Source organism: Mauremys mutica, chromosome 14 (genome assembly GCF_020497125.1).
Source record: "Mauremys mutica isolate MM-2020 ecotype Southern chromosome 14, ASM2049712v1, whole genome shotgun sequence".
Lineage (NCBI taxonomy): Eukaryota > Metazoa > Chordata > Testudines > Geoemydidae > Mauremys > Mauremys mutica.
This window is the reverse complement of record NC_059085.1, coordinates 4,448,744-4,466,502: the sequence shown is the minus strand read 5'-3', so window position 1 is coordinate 4,466,502 and position 17,759 is coordinate 4,448,744. Positions and strand designations below refer to the sequence as shown.

At 58.3% G+C, this 17,759-nt stretch overlaps 1 protein-coding gene across 11 annotated transcripts in view; it reads left to right on the top strand.

The window, feature by feature from the left end:
• Positions 1–17,759, top strand: part of CARMIL2 (capping protein regulator and myosin 1 linker 2) — a 130,936-nt gene that overhangs the window by 106,378 nt on the left and 6,799 nt on the right. For 10 of the 11 annotated variants that reach the window (XM_044986858.1, XM_044986864.1, XM_044986860.1 and 7 more), the window contains 5 exons: positions 777–896; positions 8,629–8,665; positions 11,947–12,018; positions 13,044–13,364; positions 15,951–16,058. In XM_044986858.1, the coding sequence (XP_044842793.1) occupies positions 777–896; positions 8,629–8,665; positions 11,947–12,018; positions 13,044–13,364; positions 15,951–16,058 (658 nt within the window). The remainder of the gene's footprint in view (positions 1–776; positions 897–8,628; positions 8,666–11,946; positions 12,019–13,043; positions 13,365–15,950; positions 16,059–17,759) is intronic. The other variant, XR_006573382.1, reaches the window with a different exon arrangement.

Sequence of the window (17,759 nt, the reverse complement as noted above, 5' to 3'; positions counted from 1 at the left end):
TGAGGCCCGCCCCAGCGACAGAGGATCAGAAAGGCCTGGGACTAGCTGCTGTGATACAGCGGGGTGGGGGAACTGATCTTAGGCAAAGGCGCCAGAGGGAGCGCCGGGGTAGGGTGACCAGATGGCCTGGTTTTATAGGGACAGTCCCGACGTTTGGGGCTTTGCTTTATAGGCGCCAGTTACCCCCACCCCGTCCTGATTTTTCACACTTGCGGGCTGGTCACCCTGTCCGAGGGGGCTGTAGCACAGCAGTGATGTACAAACACCGTGTCCCGAGCCAGACTCACCTGGTGCCGTCAGTTACTGCCAGTCTCTGGGCAAACCTGCCCTCAGCCTGGGCAACGCGAGGGGAGGGCTGGATCTTGCTTTACCCCCTGCTGACCCTTGTACCCAGGTGGAAGGGGCTGAGAGTCATAAAGGGGCCTGGTTCTGGCGGGGGGAGGATCCCTGGGGCAGGCCTTGCAGAAGGCTGCAATGGGAGTTAGGAGACAAGGCACGAGGCCATGCAGCGGTCGGGGGCAGGCATGGCATATGGGGCAGAGCCGCAGCATGCAGCACCATGGGGAACCCCGGCAGTGCTGCCACTGGCAGGACAGCCTGCCAAGGTGCCATTGCATAGCCAGGCCCCCGCGGGAGGGCTCAAAGGCAGCTGAAAGCCACGGTGCCACCCCAGGCAGCACAGCCTCTGGCTGCCCAGCACAACGGGGGCGGGGGGCCCTGGGGACTGTAATGCAGCCACTTGAGCATGCCCCTGGTTTGTCCTGTTTGCCCTTCAGAGGCGGCACCTTGAGAAGAGCGACGGGGAGATCCCCAGCTCCTTTGAGCAGCGCGTCCACGTTATGCTGCACCGGATCGGGGTCACCAAAGTCCTGTCCTCCGAGGGGAAGAAGAAGCAGGTGAGAGGAGAGATACACACCCACCCCCTCCCCCCGCCCTTGGTCCTGCCCCACCGAGTGTTCCTCGCCTGCAGGGGAAGCGTCGGCACTGCATGGAATAGCCAGCAGGAAGGTGCTGCCTGGAACCCAGCCCCCCCAGCCTTATTGCTGACCCCTCCGTGTACATGAGGGGAATGGGCCCCCGATAAGCAATCAGCACCAGCACGCCCAACTCTTTACATCCCACTGTTAGAATTAAGCTACGGCAGACTGGCCAAGTGCTCCGAGTCCTGCAATGGCCTGGCATGTGTGTGAGTACACTGCCGCCTCCTACTGGATGCGATCGGAACAGCTGTGTGACATAGGCCCTCCACTGCCAACAGCTAGTGGTGATTCTCCGTTAGCTGAGATGGCCGGCAAGCAAGACGGGTGAGTTCTGTGCCCTCTGTCACTGTGACGTCTTCACATGCAGTGTAGGGGTAGCTGTTTGCTACAGCGTACTCTCTTCTCAGTGCACAGGCATAACCCGCCCGTTCACCATTCGGGAAAACAGAAGTGTGGGGAGACTGAGGAAGGATGTGCCAGCAGTGTGACAGCTGCTCCAGCTGGCAAAATAATCTAGTGACCCTTTCTGGTCTGAGACCCTTCTGAGATGAGCCCTTTAAATGAGCAGAAAATCTCCCAGAGCGTGGTGTGTTCCCAGCAGGCATGAACTCGCTGCTTCAGATAGTGGGTTATTTGACAGAGCAGTGGCTCCATGGCAAGCCTGTGGCATGTTAGCGGGTGGGGATGTTGATACAGCAGAACTGTCTGTAGGACTGATACAGCGACAGCTTTTGGAACCTCATCTAATGCAGAGAGTGGGCCTGGGTAAAGCGTTTGCCATGGAACGAATAATCCCGATGGTGGGTTGTGAGGCTTTGGGGGTTCACCCAGCCCAGTGAGGGGCTGCGTCCCCACCTGCCCTGGGTAGCTGGGCTGTGAAGCTTTGGCTCAGAGCCCCACCACCGGCAGCATGCTCACAGCACAACGGTGTCCCCTTGGCTTCCACCAGCCTGGGTGCTCTTTGCAGGGTGGCCCCAACAGCCCCTCCAGTCCCAAGTGCCCCCCAAACTGACTCCCCTGCAGTGGCCCGTCCCTCTGAGTGGACACTCTGTCACGGACTCACAGGACTCGTGCTCTCTCCCGGCTCCGTACGGTCCTTGGGAGGAACCCCCTTCAGTGCGACAGCCCTTCATGGGGGTCCACTCTCTCTCAGGGGTTAAGCCATAGCCCCCCACCTCCTGGAACCGCACCTCTCTGAGCCTTCAGCAGCCTGTCTCTCGCCGTGGGCCCCCGGGGCCTCCACACCCATCTCTAGACTGGAGTGACTCAGCCAGCCTAAAGCAGCAGGGTTTATTGAGCGTCTGAACCCAGCACAGGAAACTCTCCGGGCCTTCAGGCCTGGCCTCCCCTCGGCACAGCACATCTAGGTCTCTCCAGCCTCCAGGGGGGCTCTGGCTGCTCTCTGCTCCCAGCCCAGAACCCCCTCCTCCCAGCTGGGCATCTGATACCTGATATCACCATCCCCCAAGTCCCGCCTCTGTCCTTTGTCTTCTGTCCCAGGTAAACAGGCTGCCTGGGTCTCCTCTTCTCTCAGCCTCCCCTCTCATCTGTCCTTTGTTTTCCCTCTGGCTGGAACCGGCTGGTCAGCTCACCGGGGTCCTCTCGCTGCAGCCCATTGTCCTCCCACTGGCCAGAACCAGCTGTGACTCCCGAGCGGGGCCTCCCAGTCACCAGGTCACAAGTCGCTGGGGTATCCATTTTCCAGGCCGTTTGCTGGTCCTCGGTAACAACCACCGCCCTCTCCCACCACCTCGTTAAACCAGTAACACCCAGGGACACAGAGTCACACACCCTCTGCATGCAAACCACTGAAAACAACAAGAAAACTCCCTGCTTCATCACACACTCACAGAGCTAATCCCAAGCTCGCTGCCTCCAAAGAGCCAGTGCACACACCAGCTTGGTAGCTCAGCTGGAGTTACATGCGCAGCCTGGAGATGGCAGGTAATCAAACAAATACGTGTGTTAACAGAGACCTTAGAGCGAAGTGATTTCTGGCTACGAAAGGGTTACAAACAAAACAGAACGACGCGCTCTCTAGGGTCTACAACTGAATTCAGTAAGATGTAGCTTTGCCTAACACTGTTTCTTCCTTACCTCAAGTTGTCAGCATTCTCCAGTGTGACGGGCTTTTCCAGCCAGGAGCCAGCCCTCACAGACCCCAAGCACTGGTTTCTTTGTTCCCTCGGGAGATGAATGACTTGAACGTCCCTTTGCCCCTGCTCCTATTACCCCGTTGTCTCTGTTTCAAGAGCCAGGACTCCAGCCCCTGTCATGATCATTAAGCAGTCGTCTCCCCCACTTGGTCAAGCTGCTCAGACAAGTAAATCCCCCTTCCTTTTGTCTAGGTCGGCAACCTATGGCACGGGTGCCGACGGCGGCACACGAGCTGATTTTCAGTGGCACTCTCACTGCCTGGGTCCTGGCCACTGGTCCGGGGGGGGCTCTTCATTTTAATTTAATTTTAAATGAAGTGTCTTAAACATTTTAAAAACCTTATTTACTTTACCTACAACACTAGTTTAGTTATGTATTACAGACTTATAGAAAGAGGCCTTCTAAAAACGTTAACATGTATGACTGGCACGCGAAACCCTAAATGAGTGACTAAATGAAGACTCGGCACAGCACTGCTGAAAGGCTGCCGACCCCTGGGCTAGGGTGAGATGGGCTTTCCGAACAGCCCAGCCTGCATCTCTAGCTCTTTGTATGCAGCCTGTCCGTACATTGCGCAGTGATTAGCAGGACCAGCGTGTCACCAGTCTGTGAATGAGACTTTACAGGACACCTTGTAGGTACAGTTCATGACGACAGTGTGCTGAGCAATGAGTGGGTCAGGCCTGATGTGTCATGCCCTTTGCCACGTGGCACTGAGGGGCCTGGGAGTCACGCCTGTGTTTAACATACATGGCTAGCGGCTCCAGGTGAGTGAGGTGATATGTGGCTTGAAGCAGGGCTTGGTAGAGGAGAATTCCTGTGCGCTCTTTATTTAGAGAATCAAGGGGCAGTTTGAGAATCTACTAGGACTCCAGAATCTTGCTTTGTTGTAATGCAGCTGCCCTGATTTTCAGCAATATCCTCTCATTTTGCAAGCACAAATACTTGTGTTTCCCAGCTGCTAATGGCAGGTGTCCAGGTGGATAGCTGAGTGCTGCCTTTTACGTGCGTGGTTTGTTATGGCCATGGATTACCTAGGGAGGTGGTGGAATCTCCTTCCTTAGAGGTTTTTAAGGCCCGGCTTGACAAAGCCCTGGCTGGGATGATTTAGTTGGGTTTGGTCCTGCTTTGAGCAGGGGGTTGGACTAGATACCTCCTGAGGTCCCTTCCAACCCTGAGATTCTATGATTCGATGACTCTGTGATCTGTGGGCACAAATTAAGAGGCTGTGTCGCAGCTTTGCCCTGTGAAAATCTGCAGCCATGTGCCGATATTGACAAGGAGGGTGCCAGCCTACAGGCTTGCCTTGAAAGGCCGCAGGGGCCAAGAGCAAAAGGTGAATGGAAGCCTTCTGTGGGCGGGGGATGGGGGGTATCGCCTCGGAAAGGAAATATCCTCTGAGGAGAGCAGAAGAGGCAGAGGAGCTATGGGGACTCAGCATTGCGTTGGCTCAGATGCACAGAATGCTTAATGCATTTTCCCCACCTCTTCCATGAATATTTCAAACTCTGCTGGGAAAGGCAGGGGATTGTGGGAACAGCTCTCCCTTCCTCCCTCTGGAATTGAGAGAAGCCCTTCATTAAGCATCTGCATTGCTGCTCCTCATTACCACCAAGTACGTACGTGTTGGACAGCCCTGTAGGGGATGGAGTGGGGCTGCTCGCTGCAGAGTCATGGGGGTGTAATGCACAAAATTACAGCTGTGTTCTTTGATGTGAGCTCTTTGGGCAGAGAGGGTGTCTCCCTGCTTGTGCAGCATCCAGCATGGTGATCCCAATGGGGACCCGCGGGTGCTGCCCCAATATACATGTTAAATGACAGGTCAGCAGCATGTCCTGACACTGCCCACAAGCAGCAAGAATTAGTGCATCTTGTGCAGGTTCAGCGAGGCAGATTCACATCAGACCTGCTCTCTGCACTGGCTTCCCATAGGAAAACGAATCAGATTTGAGGTTTCAGTCCTTATCTTCGAGTGGTCCATGCCCAGGATATCAGCTAACATTGTGGAATGAAGATGTCACGGGCAACAGCCCTGCTCCTCAGGCACAGTGGAACTCTCTGCCACAAGGGTGAAGCTTCTCTGTGTGGGAGGCAGAACCTTCTCGAGCCTGGGCCTGGAACTCCCCCAGGAGCTAAGGGTCATCACAAACCTTCCCACCTTCTGCTCCAGTGCCAGCCGTGTTCCTTAACCTTGCCTTCGCCAACATAAACACAGAACAACATATAGCATCAAAATAGCCCTACTGAAACAAGGCCCTCCATGGTGCACCGGCCCCAGGCAGAGGCTGGGTGAACGAACATGGGACCGCTCATAGTCATGTTGCTCGATGCGCTGCTGGAAGGTGCTCAGGTACCCCTGTGTAGAATGGTGAAGGCTGTTCTGCATCTAACGCTTAGGAAATGCATGTTTGATCGGCCTAGGACCAGCAAATAGAAGTGACTAGTCAGATCTCGGTCCTGGAGCCCATCTAGACCTGTCTGCTGTGGTGTCACGTCTTTGTCTAACCCCTGAATGTGCCCAGAATTTTCCTGAGAGTCCTTAGAGCAACAGCAGGTCGTCCTGCTAGCTAACTGCCTCTGAGGGCTGGCCTCCTCTTTAATATGGCAGTACAGCCATGGTCATGCTGAGATCATGCCTGAATGCCACCGGTGCCATGCCGACTGTCTCGACCACATGCAGGTTCAGTCCTCAGCACGTTGGCAGCATAGCCTGCGGCTGGGGAGAGGCTGGGCAACCCTGACTTCTCATGAGCTGAGGATCTGCTGCAGAGCTGGAGGGGCAGGGAGCAGCAGGGGCTACTCTTCCCTCCTTTGCTGTGTGCCCGAGGGAGGCAGGCCCTGGCGTTGGTTGCTTGACCGTTCCCGAAGGCTGATCTTTCTGGATGCCTGATTCCCATAAGCGTGTGAGCAGGAAGCAGGCGCTTCGGCGGAAATCAGCTGCCTTTCTGTAGAGTTACCTGTACTTCCCCGAGAGCTGCCCCTGCGTTTTCACTAGGGAATTCCCTCTTCGGGAGCATTGGTATTGCCCTTGGGTCTGGAGGCCTCGTTATATAGCATGGGCTGCCAGAGGGCCAATGCCCATACAGTGGATGGTCCCACGAGAACACACCCTAGCAGAGAGAGCTGGGAAAGGCTAGTCCCTGCCAGCAGCCAGCGCAGAATTGGTCCCTGTGCTCCATTCTCCTGGGCTTTGCGCTGCCCAGTTCTAGATGACTCAAGCAATGGAATTTCCACCGCTCCTCGTAGGAGACCATTTCACTGTTTGTTTTTCCTTCGCTCCATCTCATGCCCTCACTCTCTGCAGTGCCCCCTCGGGCAGCCCACGAACTCCTCCGCTGTCGTGGGGCCTGAGTCAGAGCCGGTGGAAGTTGAGCTGAGTGGGTTCCTGGTGTAGAAATGCCTCTCGCGGGCCGTTCTCGTGCCCTCCCACTCACAGCTCTGGTCGGTGACTTTACAGCGATGGCTGATCCTTCACCTTGCCGCCTCCCTCCCTCCCCTTTGCTGGCTGCGTAGCTCTTTGGGATTGCCTGCTGGGGCGGCTGAGGCCAGTATTCTCAGAGCAGCCTGTCGCCTCCCTGCTCCCGGGCGGCCATGCCCCTGCACTGGGTTTGATGTTACCCGGAGCACATTGCAAACCTGCCTCTGCCCACAGTCACTGCCGGCTCTCATGGGCTGCGGCTGCTGCCCCGCTCTGTGCATCAGCCTGTCCCCCCGCCCACGGGCCCAGACTGGCCTCTTTAACTCCTCTAAATCCCTCCGCACTGTTTCGGCCCTATCCCCAGGTAGCATTGGCCACAGGTGTCATTGACGGTCGCACTTCCCCCGTCTCGGTGCCTTGCACCGAGCACCATCCTCCTCTGGTTCCCAGTCTGTGGGGCCGGGCTCTTCGCCACGCCTCTGTGACGTCACTTTCTAGTAAGCACTCGCCAGGCGATGCAGCAAACTCCGCCGCACGCCCTTCAACCACTGGTGGGGCCATCGCGGGTGCTCAGCGCCTCTCGCGAGCCGGCCCTCTGATGGGTGCTCAGGGCATGTTGCCCTGTAACAAATGCACGTTCCCCAAAGCACCCTTGCTGTGAGAGCTGCCCAGGCAGCCTGCGCCCATCAGTTGCTTTATTTCATTTACAGCTGCCAGCCTCTAGGACAGGGATCTGCTGTTCCAGCCAGTGGCCTCTCTCATGGCTCATTTACCCTCTCGGTGCTCATACATTCGTGCACTGGCCCCAGGCCATAACCCACCCTGCTAGCTCTGAGCCAGGAGGTCTGTACCTCCTGTCCCCCAGGCAGCGCTGAGACCAGTGCTGCTCACCCAGCAGCCCTTGGAAGCGCGTGTGAGGTCTTTGCCCTGGTCCCTCGCTGGAAGAGGCTAGCAGTTACGTTTTCCAAGCCTGCTGTGTGTCCAGGGGGAGCCGCTGACCCGTCCATGCTGCAGGGAGGCAGAGCTTGGGTGCGGTCTGGGCCCATGGAGGCAGCATCATCTCTGGGCTCTCCCAGAGGCCTCCTTAGAGCTGCTGTAATTCCAGGGTTTGCACAGTGGGCGGCCAGCTGATTTGTCTCTCCCCTAGTGGCCCTCGAGCTCCAGTCCATAGATGCCAGTGCTGAGAGGAAGTTAAGGAATCCCATTGCCCTTTGCACCCAGGCGAGGGCCCCTGGCAATGGGGGTTGCTCAGAATTCCCCCCCACCCCCTGCTACTGAAATGGCCTGGCCTTCCATTTGGTCTAGATCCCAAGCCTCTGTCCCAGGAGAACCAGGTTTCCCGAGGGTCGCTGTGGCTCTGTGAGGGACACTAGATACACAGGTATTCAAGGAGAGCAGAGTCTGTCATCAGCCTTAATCAATGGCAAGTTCTCACCATGTGCCCAGTGCCCAGCACTCTGCTGGAGAGCGGGTGAGCTCTCCCGGCGCTGCCAGCCAGGCCCGCTGCCGGCAGTGGGTGTGGCCATGTTCCTGACTTCCCGGAGAGGAAGCTCTTCACAGAGCCTGGCCCTTCCCAGCAGGGAATCCTGGGAAGCCTGCTGGGCAAGCATGAGACAGCCAATGGCCACAACAGTAGCTAGCCCCCCAGCAGGGCTCCCTGGAAAGTCGTCTCCTCCTGCATGCTCGGCCGCTGGGCCAGATGCTTACGCCCAGGCTGAGTGGAGTCAGGGGAGGCTATGGCTGGGTGGAGGGTTTGGCTTCTTCCGTCCCAATAACATTTCAGGTGAAGAGCATGGAAATGAGCTGCTCCTTTCCCCAGCTCAGGCAGGATGGTTTCCTAGGGCGGGTTTGCTGATGCTTTGGCCAGTTGAGCTGGAAATGTCCCAGCCGGTGTTGTGTCCAGGAAGTCTCTGCTACAGCCATGGGGGATTTCCTGCCCGTTCAGCCTCAGCTGTCCCTTTCTGTGGTTCTCCCTGTAGTTCAGCACCAGCAGTCCCAGGCGCCCTCGTGCGGGAGGGCGTTCTAGCAGGAGGTTCTGCCTGTGATGGGGTTTTCTTTCCGTTTGTTTTGCAGAGTAAAGAAGGAGAGATCAAAAAAGCTGGTTCAGACGGTAAGTGACATCGGCTGCATCCTATCTCTTGCCAGTCTTTACCGGGGCAGCTGGGTCTCAGGCCAAGGCTGTAGGAGCCCAGAGCAGGTGCCAGGGCCCAGAGAGTCTCTGGCAGGGCTTGGTGCAGATTGAGGCTAGGCACGCCGCAAAAACCACCCACTGAAAACATGTGCAAGCAGCATTTCCCTCGCTGGGCATTGCAAGCCCTTTTCCCTGCGAGGCCTTGGCCAGTTGAATAGCCTAGGGCCAGCCCCATCATTCATTCCTGAAGGTCCCACTGACCTGGTCTGTAGTGGGATTTCGTCCCTAAAGTTGCTCTCCCTTGCTCCAGTCACTGCTACGCTGGAGGGGGCAGCGGTGGCAGCAGCAGCGGGATGCTGGGATAGGCTATGGCACCCAGTGGGCACTGGTGTGGTAGCCCTCCTCTAAGACAACATGGTGCTTCAAACAGCAGTGGCTGCCCAGTGGCGCCCTGGGGAGCTGCACAGCGGAGCAGCAGAGATGAAATGGGGGAGATCCCTTCGGTAAGTGCTGCTCCTGCCAGCTTTGCCGGGATGCTGTGCTCTCCAATCCCAACACAGAAGCAGGCTAGGTCCATAGGCGATTCCTCTACCAGTCCTCTGGGGTCTAGCTCCGGAGGCAATTCCTGTGGCTACCATCAGCCTCACTGCAGTCCGCCTGCATAGTGCTGGGCAGATCAGCTCTCCAGCTGGAGCCAGGCAGGAATCCCCCCTTCTCTGCAATAGGCCGGGGGCTGTCCGGGGGGGCGGGTTTCCATGGCCTGACATCTCCAGTACTGGCCAGAGCCAGCATGGCAGACTCTGGTCCCAGGCAATACAAATTTGGGTTCAAAACTTATTTTTTTTTTGACAATTCCAAATGTTTTTGTGTTGGTGAAAAAGGCATTTTCCCATCTCGACCCAGTTAGCTGGAAAAGTGACCAGCTCTCTGGCGAATTGTGTCCTGGAGCTCAAACAGCCGGAAAGGGCGTGAGATCCTGCAGGGGCCAGCGCTTGCTCCCCTAAAGCCAGGGGCAGAACCCCTCTTGACCTGCCCAGCAACAGGCGCGGGCCCCGAGCAGTCACTTCACCCCCCGAGCCTCAGTTCCCCAACTTCAAACGAGCTAATGACACTGAGCGCCTGTGTAAACACGCTTGGAGAGCACATGCTGAAAAGTGCCAGAGAAGAGCCGGGCCGGCCGTGTCTGTGACTTTGTGCCTAGGGGCAATCCCAATGTGCCAGTCCCTATGGCATTCCCAGGGGAAGGCGCACACACCTGCTAGCTCAACATTCCCAAACTGAGCAGCTGGGAACTCCCCTGGTGCAGGAGGAGGCAAGAGCGCACATAAGCATACGCAGGCGAATTTAAAAAGTAGCACGTCTGCCAGAGGTGGGAGGGGTCATACGCTGCACTCCGGCCGTGCCAGCCGGGCGGGGGGCAATCCCTGGCTCTGCACGTCATGAGTCTGAACTCCCTGCTAGGAGAGTGTGCAGCCAGGTGTGACCGTGGCGTCACATGGGGCTCGCTCAAGCGCTGGCGCTGCACCGATCGAATGGCCTGTGTGGACAGCCCCCTGGCTCTTGCTAAGAAGTAGGGCAAGGGTGGAAGGGAGAGGTTTGCAGTCCATGGAGGGTTTAAGGTGCAGGTCTGCTTTCGGCAGTGCCTGTGTTTGAAAAGCCCCAAAGCGCTTCCTTACAGCCCCATCTGCTCCCCCAGGTCCCAGGCCCAGCTGCTGTGGCTAAGGCAGTGACTCGCAAACGTTTGTGACCCGTTTCACACAGCAGCCTCTGAGTGCAACCCCCCCCTTATAAATTAAAAACACTTTATATATTTAACATCATTATAAATGCTGGAGGCAAAGTGGGGTTTGGGGTGGAGGTTGACAGTTCACGACCCCCCCCATGTAATAACCTCATGACCCCCCTGAAGGGTCCCGACCCCCGGTTTGAGAACCCCTGCTCTAAGGGCTTGTTTACAAGGGCCGTTAGTGAGCAGCAGGCTAGGGTGTGTCCGCGAGGGATGTGGGCGGGGGGGGGCAAGAGGGGCAATTTGCCCCAGGCCCCGGGCCCTGCAGGGGCCCCCACGAGAGTGTTTCGGGGCCCCTGGAGTGGGGTCCTTCACTCGCTCCGGGGGCCCCGGAAAACTCTTGCGGGGCCCAGGCCCCCGGAGCTTCTTCGCTCCCGGTCTTCGCTGGCCGGGGGTCCTTCCTCTCCGGGACAGAAGGACCCCCCCGCCGCCGAATTACTGCCGAAGCGGGACCCGCCGCCGGAGTGCAGCCGGGTCTTCGGCCGTAATTTGGCAGCGGGGGGCGGGGATCCTTCCATTCCGGGACCCGCCACCGAAGTGCCCCGAAGACCTGTGGTGGGGGCTGCACTTCAGCGGCGGGTCCCGCTTCGGCGGTAATTCGGCGGCGGGGGGGGCCCAGAACGGAAGGACCCCCCACCGCCAACTTACCGCCGAAGCGGGGCCCCCCGCCGCCGAAGACCCCGGGCCTCCCGGAATCCGCTGGGCGGCCCTGGATGTGGGGGGGGGTCAGCTCACTCTAGTGGGGAGTAGCTAGTGGCTGTCTAGTGATACCCGAGCTTGCTGCATCCCAACGTCTCATACAGACAAGTGCTAAGATTACGCGTGTCAGCCCAGCAGGGCCAGCCCAGGCACGGGCGGGGCGCTGGAGGCCATTTCCTTTCCTGGAGCAAGAACAGAATTGTTTGCTACCCTGCGGTTACTCTTTGCAAAGCCACTGATGACCGACCGGGTGTGTGTGTGTGTAGGGAGATTGTGTGGGTGGAGGGGGCGCTGCAGGCTCTTTACTACTGGGACCAATGTGTGAGAGGCAAGAGCCTGGCTTGGCTCACATCTAGGGTTGCCAACTCGGACTGAAGTTATTCTGGGAGATTTTTTTTCCCAACATGACATCATGTCATTTTCTTAAAATATCCTATTCAAATCTCCCGGCTTGCTTTCAATAGTCACCGGGCGATCGATGCCGATTCCGGGAGACCCAGGCCAAACCTGGAGGGTTGGCAACCCTACTCCCATCCCAGGGGAGCCTGCAGGGACCCTCACGTCTTACCGCTAAACAGAGCCAGCTGGCTGTGGGGCCCTGGTGGCTGTTAAGCACAGAGCCCATTTCTAGAGGCCCTGTCAGAGCAGGGCAGGCAGTTGCTTTCAGCCCAGCGGCTTCACTGATCCTTCCTTGGGCTCAACCCCACAAGTGGGTGTGGGGGGGGGGGTGGAGCTGTCAGTGCTGCTCCCTGAATGCGGACGTTTGTGTTTCCAGGAGACATCATGGACAGCGCAGCGGGCTCCCCTCCCCTTGTCTTGAAATCTCGCACACACTCCATGTCCACAGGTAGGTCTCTCCTCGCGGGCGCCTGCCGGGGCTGGGTGGGGGCGGCCGTGGGCACAGGCACGGGCTGTGTGGGCTGAGCAGGGGCAGCACGCTCAGTGCCAGCCGTCCCACTGGGAGCACCAGGTGGGGGGGGAGGAGAGCCTGCCCTGCCAGGCACAGACAGGTGACACCGTGCCCGCTCTGCCAGGACAGGCTGGAAGCCCAAACACAGCTCCCACCTGCTGGGGGATGAAAGGCTAAAGCCACCCTTTGGGAAATAGGGTCCCCCCATTGCTCCTCCCCAGCCATGCCCCGTGGGGCTGGGTGTGGACCGCAGCCCAGCCACATTTGTTGGGGGCACTCGGCTGCGTGCCCCGAGGCCAGAGCCCGTAGCTTGTGACCGGGGATTGGTGTCTGCCCCATGGGGAAGCCTTCTCTGCCTCCGTGTCCCCGTGCCAGACCAACTTGGCTGTATTGGTGGTGCATGAAACCCAGGAAGGCCATTTCACCCGGCATTAGCACTAGAGGCCACGATAGTGAAATCTCCCCTCCCAGTAAAGAGGAGTTAAAGACCAGGGCCTGTGAGGCGCCAGTGCGGGCAGCGGGGGGGGGGCGGGGGGGCAGGAGTGGGCCCAGGCTGTGCCCCTTCTCTTGGCAAGCGCAGCCTGTGTGTGGAGCGTGTGCTGCCGTCCCGCTGGGCAGAGCAGGGGCTATTCCAGCAGGGCAGGGTAGTGACGTTCAGTGGTGACTGGGTGCTGGAAAGGGGGCTGTGCTTTCCAATGGCTCCAGGCAGCTGGGTCTCCCTCCAGCCCCGCCCGCGCTGGCTCGTACAGGCTGGCTGGAGCTGGCAGCCCCCAGGCTCCTCCCGCCGGCTCGCGAGGGGCCGTGCGTCGGAGATGTGAGGCTGGTATTACTGGGACAACAGCCTGTACTACAGCCAGGCTGGAGCTGGGCCAGGGCATGAAAAGCAGAGCCTGCCTCCCTCTGCTGCCCCACTGAGCCAGGAGTGGGGCCAACTTACGTCTCTCCCTTGCTTTCCCCTTCAGAGCCGTCTGCGCGAAGCGGCCCTGCCGACGCAGGGGGCCGAGCTGCGGCCGAGCCCAGCCGCGGGCCCAGCGACGTGCGGCTCTCCTGGAAGGCCCTGGGGAAGCAGCTGAATGCCGAGCTCAAGGGCAGGTGTTCTGAACTCCATTCTTCCCCCAGGCGCGCCTTTGTCCTTCAAGAGCAGAGCAGCCCCGCGGAGCAGCAGGTCCGAGAGAGCTGGAGCAGCACCTTGCCCCGGCCCGGGAGGCGCACGCCTGCCCCTGCGCCACGGAGAATCAGCAACGCAGGCGCTAGCAGGGACAGCGTGGATGCAGTCGCTGCAGGTACGGGGCGTAGGGGCAGGAAGCGGAGGCGTCTTGGGGGCGGCTCAGTGAAGAACGTAATTCTGCATTCGGTGAGGGCCCGAGTCAGGAAGTTCAGGGAGCAGGAACTGGCTGGGGTGCCAGTCCTGGGATGTTCCTGGGGCCTGCCTGTGCTGCCCTAAAGCAGAGCCTGAGGCAGTGTGGGACCAGGCAAGCCCTGGGACAGCTGTGGGGGTGAATTAAAAAGTACATGGTTCTAGTGTCTGAGTTCTAGCTCTTGGGGTTCTAGATCCTGGCCGCGGCACAGAGCTGAGGGCTCCCCGGTGGTGCCCTGCTGCAGGCCCGGCTCAGGATAGCTCCACTCCCACTCGCTTGGTAAACACAACCCGAGCTGTCGGCGCACGGCTGTGTCCAGTAGCCATCGGGGAGGGGCTGACACAGGGCTGGGATGTGCAGTGTGGCTGACTGGTGTGAGGGAGGCACAGGGTGGCTGACAGAGGGGTGGAGCAGGTCTGCACCAGCAGAGGGGAAGCCCACGCACAAAGGCGCATGAGTGCTGGGTGTGGTTGGGGAGGAGGGAGGTGCCTGTGCTGGGAGTTCCTGGCTCAGCCCGGCATTCCAGCTGGTCCCTGGCTGACTTGCGACTGGGCCCCCCAGTGGGTCCGTGGCCCGTCCTGCTCTGCTTCCAGCAGGCAGGTAACAATCCCTGTTCTCGTTCCAGCTGGGCAGGCAAATGACTTTCCAGCAATAACGTAAATTCTTCCCTCAGCCTGTCCGTGGGAGTTGCACCACCACCAAATTGGATCCAGATTCTTCCTGGTCATGGTTCTCTTCTCCCATCGACCCGCCAAGAGGCGGGATGGCCTGTGGGCTTGAGTACTCCTCTTTCCCTGCACCCCGGCCCCTGGGCTGTGTCTGGGTCTCTCACTTGTGCCAGGCCTTGGGTCGGCCAAGGACAGAGCCCGTAACTAAAAGGGGACAAGGTTGTGCCCTGCTCCTGCCCCTGCCCCTAACTCCCCCACCTGCCATTCTAACAGTGCCACGCAGTGCCTACAGGCTGCTTATTCGCCTTCCCTGGCTATGCTCCGGGGCTTGTAGTGCAGAGACAGCTACGGCCTGGAGAGCCGCCGCCTCGAGCAGTGGCAGTGAGCTTGATAGAAGCAGTTGCCCAGGAACCCCGCTGTCTCTCTCCTAGGAGCAGGGCAGCCAGAGGTGAACGTAAGCCGGTCCGGTCCGGTACGCTGTACCGGCAAGAGCCGCAGACCGCACCGGCTTCCACGGCGGGGATTGAAAGGGCTCTGGGCTGCCCGCAGCTGCCCTTTAAATCCTGGCCCCAGCGTGGCAAAACTTGGGGTTCTCCCCCCCCGGGGGGCTCCCAGCCACCTCTTCAGCTGGGAGCCTCTGGTTGATTTAAAGGCCCTGAGTCTCCCAGCCACAGCTGGTGCCCCAGGGCCTTTAAATCGTAAGAGGCCCCGCCTCTTCCAGATGAAGCCACGCCCCCTCAGGACTCCAGCAGTGCCAGAAGTCCTGTAAGTTACTTTCACCCCTGAGGGCAGGAGAGCTGTGTCGCTCACACATGCAGATTGTTCTCACCCCTGAGCCAGGTAGCTCTTGTGACCTACACTTTAAGCGCAGACCAGGCGCCGAAGTGTGCCACTCTGGCCTCCTGAGCCAGAAACACTTAACCAGCCGGTGCAGCTTGCCTCAGCGTCAGCATAGAAACACGGGAGTTCAGTGCTGCTCTGGGCTGCTGGGTTTGGTGTGGCATCGGGTGCTCAGTTAATAAGGAGCATGATGGGTTTGGTGACTGCTGGCCCATCAGCCGCAGCCTGGGAGCAGAGTCCCCGCAGTGTCCCCGAGGGATACCCGGGCCGGCAGTGTCTCTGCAAAGGGCTAACGGATTGGCCGCTGGCAAACGATTCTGGAGCTGCACAAGTCCCAGTAGACTCTAGCTCCCTCTGCTGGGGCTGGGCGGGCCCTGCAGGGACCACAGACGTAAAAAGCAGCAGCCCCTTGGTGTAGGCTGGTTGCAGTAACGGTGGATATAGGGCAGGCCCGGGTGGCCACTTCTACTCCTGTTAAGTGAAGTTAGGTAAATTAACCTGAAACCTGATTTACCAGGTGCCAGTCGTGTGTGTAGAGCAGCTGCTGGGCCCTGCAGGCAGCAGGGCTGGGCTCGGTCCCTGGCTGCACACGGAGTAGACTAGAGTCACGTGTTGCCAGCAGGGGCAGTCCAAACCCGTTTGCAGTGGGTGCATGGGGACGGGCTGGTGGCAGGGTGGCTCGGGGCCGTGTCCTGCCTGTTTCTCCCTTTGAATTGGTCCCAGAAAGGCCTCAGCAGCAGCCCTGCCAGCTGGATTCAGTGCTGCTTTGCACACATTGGAGTGGGTGGGTTCCCTAGTTGCTCCCACCCATGCGCAGGGGCAGCTTGTCCATGCAGCTGGAGCGGGCTCAGAGGGGGTTAATGTTTGTGGCGCAGCAAGAGGAAAGCCAGACTGCCATGTTAGTGTGACCCAGGTGGTGAATCCCCCGGAGGGTGGACTGGAAGCAGTCGAGTGACCTAGCAGGCAGCTGCTTCTCTGTGACGGTGTCTCCTCTTCTTTTCAGACAATTGCCTGAAACCCAAGCCTCGTCTGAAAAATGTGGCCACCAGGCGTGCCATTTCCGTTCACGAAGAACAGCTCAGGGAGCAGGGCTGCACGGCCGCTCTGGAGAGTAAGTGTGGGGAGCGCCTGGGGCCTGAGCTCTTCCTGGTGCGTCCAGGGCATGCGAGCACCACCTGGGAGCTGCCGCTCGGTCGGCTCCCTACATGAGGATAGGACAAGAAGCAATGGGCTTAAATTGCAGCAAGGGCAGTTTAGGTTGGACATTCTGTCAGTGGGGTTAAGCACTGGAATAAAGTGCCTGGGGAGGTTGTGGAATCTCCATGATTGGAGATTTTTAAGAGCAGGTTGGACAAACACTTGTCAGGGATGGTCTAGATAACACTCAGTCCTGCCAGGAGTGCAGGGGACTGGACTAGACGACCTCTCAAGGTCCCTTCCAGTCCTACGAGTCATAGATTATTAGGGTTGGAAGGGACCTCAAGAGATCATCTAGTCCAACCCCTTGCTCAAAGCAGGACCAATCCCTAAGTGGCCCCCTCAAGGATTGAACTCACAACCCTGGGTTTAGCAGGCCAATACTCAAACCACTGAGCTATCCCTCCCGCCTATGGTTCTGACCTGGTGTAATTCATATGCACCTAAATGAAACGCTCCTGAACTGGCAGAGGCATGCTGGACCTGAAACAGAAGGGGCTGATTTTCCCACAGGGTAGCAGTGCACATGGGTGCCTAGCTGTGTGAATGCAAACTGGAGTAGCTGTGTGCCCCACGGCCCAACAGAGCATGCACTTCCCCTCTGCCCCCAGGCAGAGTGAGTCATTATGGCAGCAGAGCTGCTATCCAAGTGTGTGTGCCTGTGTGCCCCGAGCCAGTATCCCCCCGGAGCAAAATAGCTCTGAAATCTGTGCGTTTAAAAAAAGCAAGTCACTCAGCTGCCCTAAGAAACGTGCCAGACCAGGTCCCCAGCCTAGGGGACGTCTCGCTTGCGCCCAGCGCAGGGGTTAGGGATGCTGTGGACTGTGGCACAGCAGCGACACTCACTTGGTTTGTAAGTGTAACCCATGTGCCTAATAGGGAGATATCTCTTCAAGAGACCCACTGGGGGAGGCAGGAGTGAGCTGTGTCTGGGTCATTATTTTTTTTCCAGTCAGGAGCATTTTCTTTATTTACATATAGAAAACATTTCCCCCAAGCATAGAATCATAGACTGTCAGTGTTGGAAGGGACCTCAGGAGGTATCTAGTCCAATCCCCTGCTCAAAGCAGGACCAATCTCCAACTAAATCATCCCAGGCAGGGCTTTGTCAAGCGGGGCCTTAGAAACCTCTAAGGATGGAGATTCCACCACCTCCCTAGGGAACCCATTCCAGTGCTTCACCACCTTCCTCCTGAAAAAGTTTTTCCTAATATCCAACCTAAACCTCCCCCACTGCAACTTGAGACCATTACTCCTTGTTCTGTCATCTGCCACCACTAAGAACAGTCTAGATCCATCCTCTTTGGAACCCCCTTTCAGGTAGTTGAAAGCAGCTATCAAATCCCCCCTCATTCTTCTCTTCTGCAGACTAAAAAATCCCAGTTCACTCAGCCTCTCCTTGTAAGTCATGTGCTCCAGCCCCCTAATCATTTTTGTTGTCTTCCGCTGGACTCTTTCCAATTTTTCCACATCCTTCTTGTAGTGTGGGGCCCAAAACTGGACACAGTACTCCAAATGAGGCCTCACCAGCGCTGAATAGAGGGGAATGATCACATCCCTCGATCTGCTGGCAGTGCCCCTACTTATACAGCCCAAAATGCTGTTAGCCTTCTTG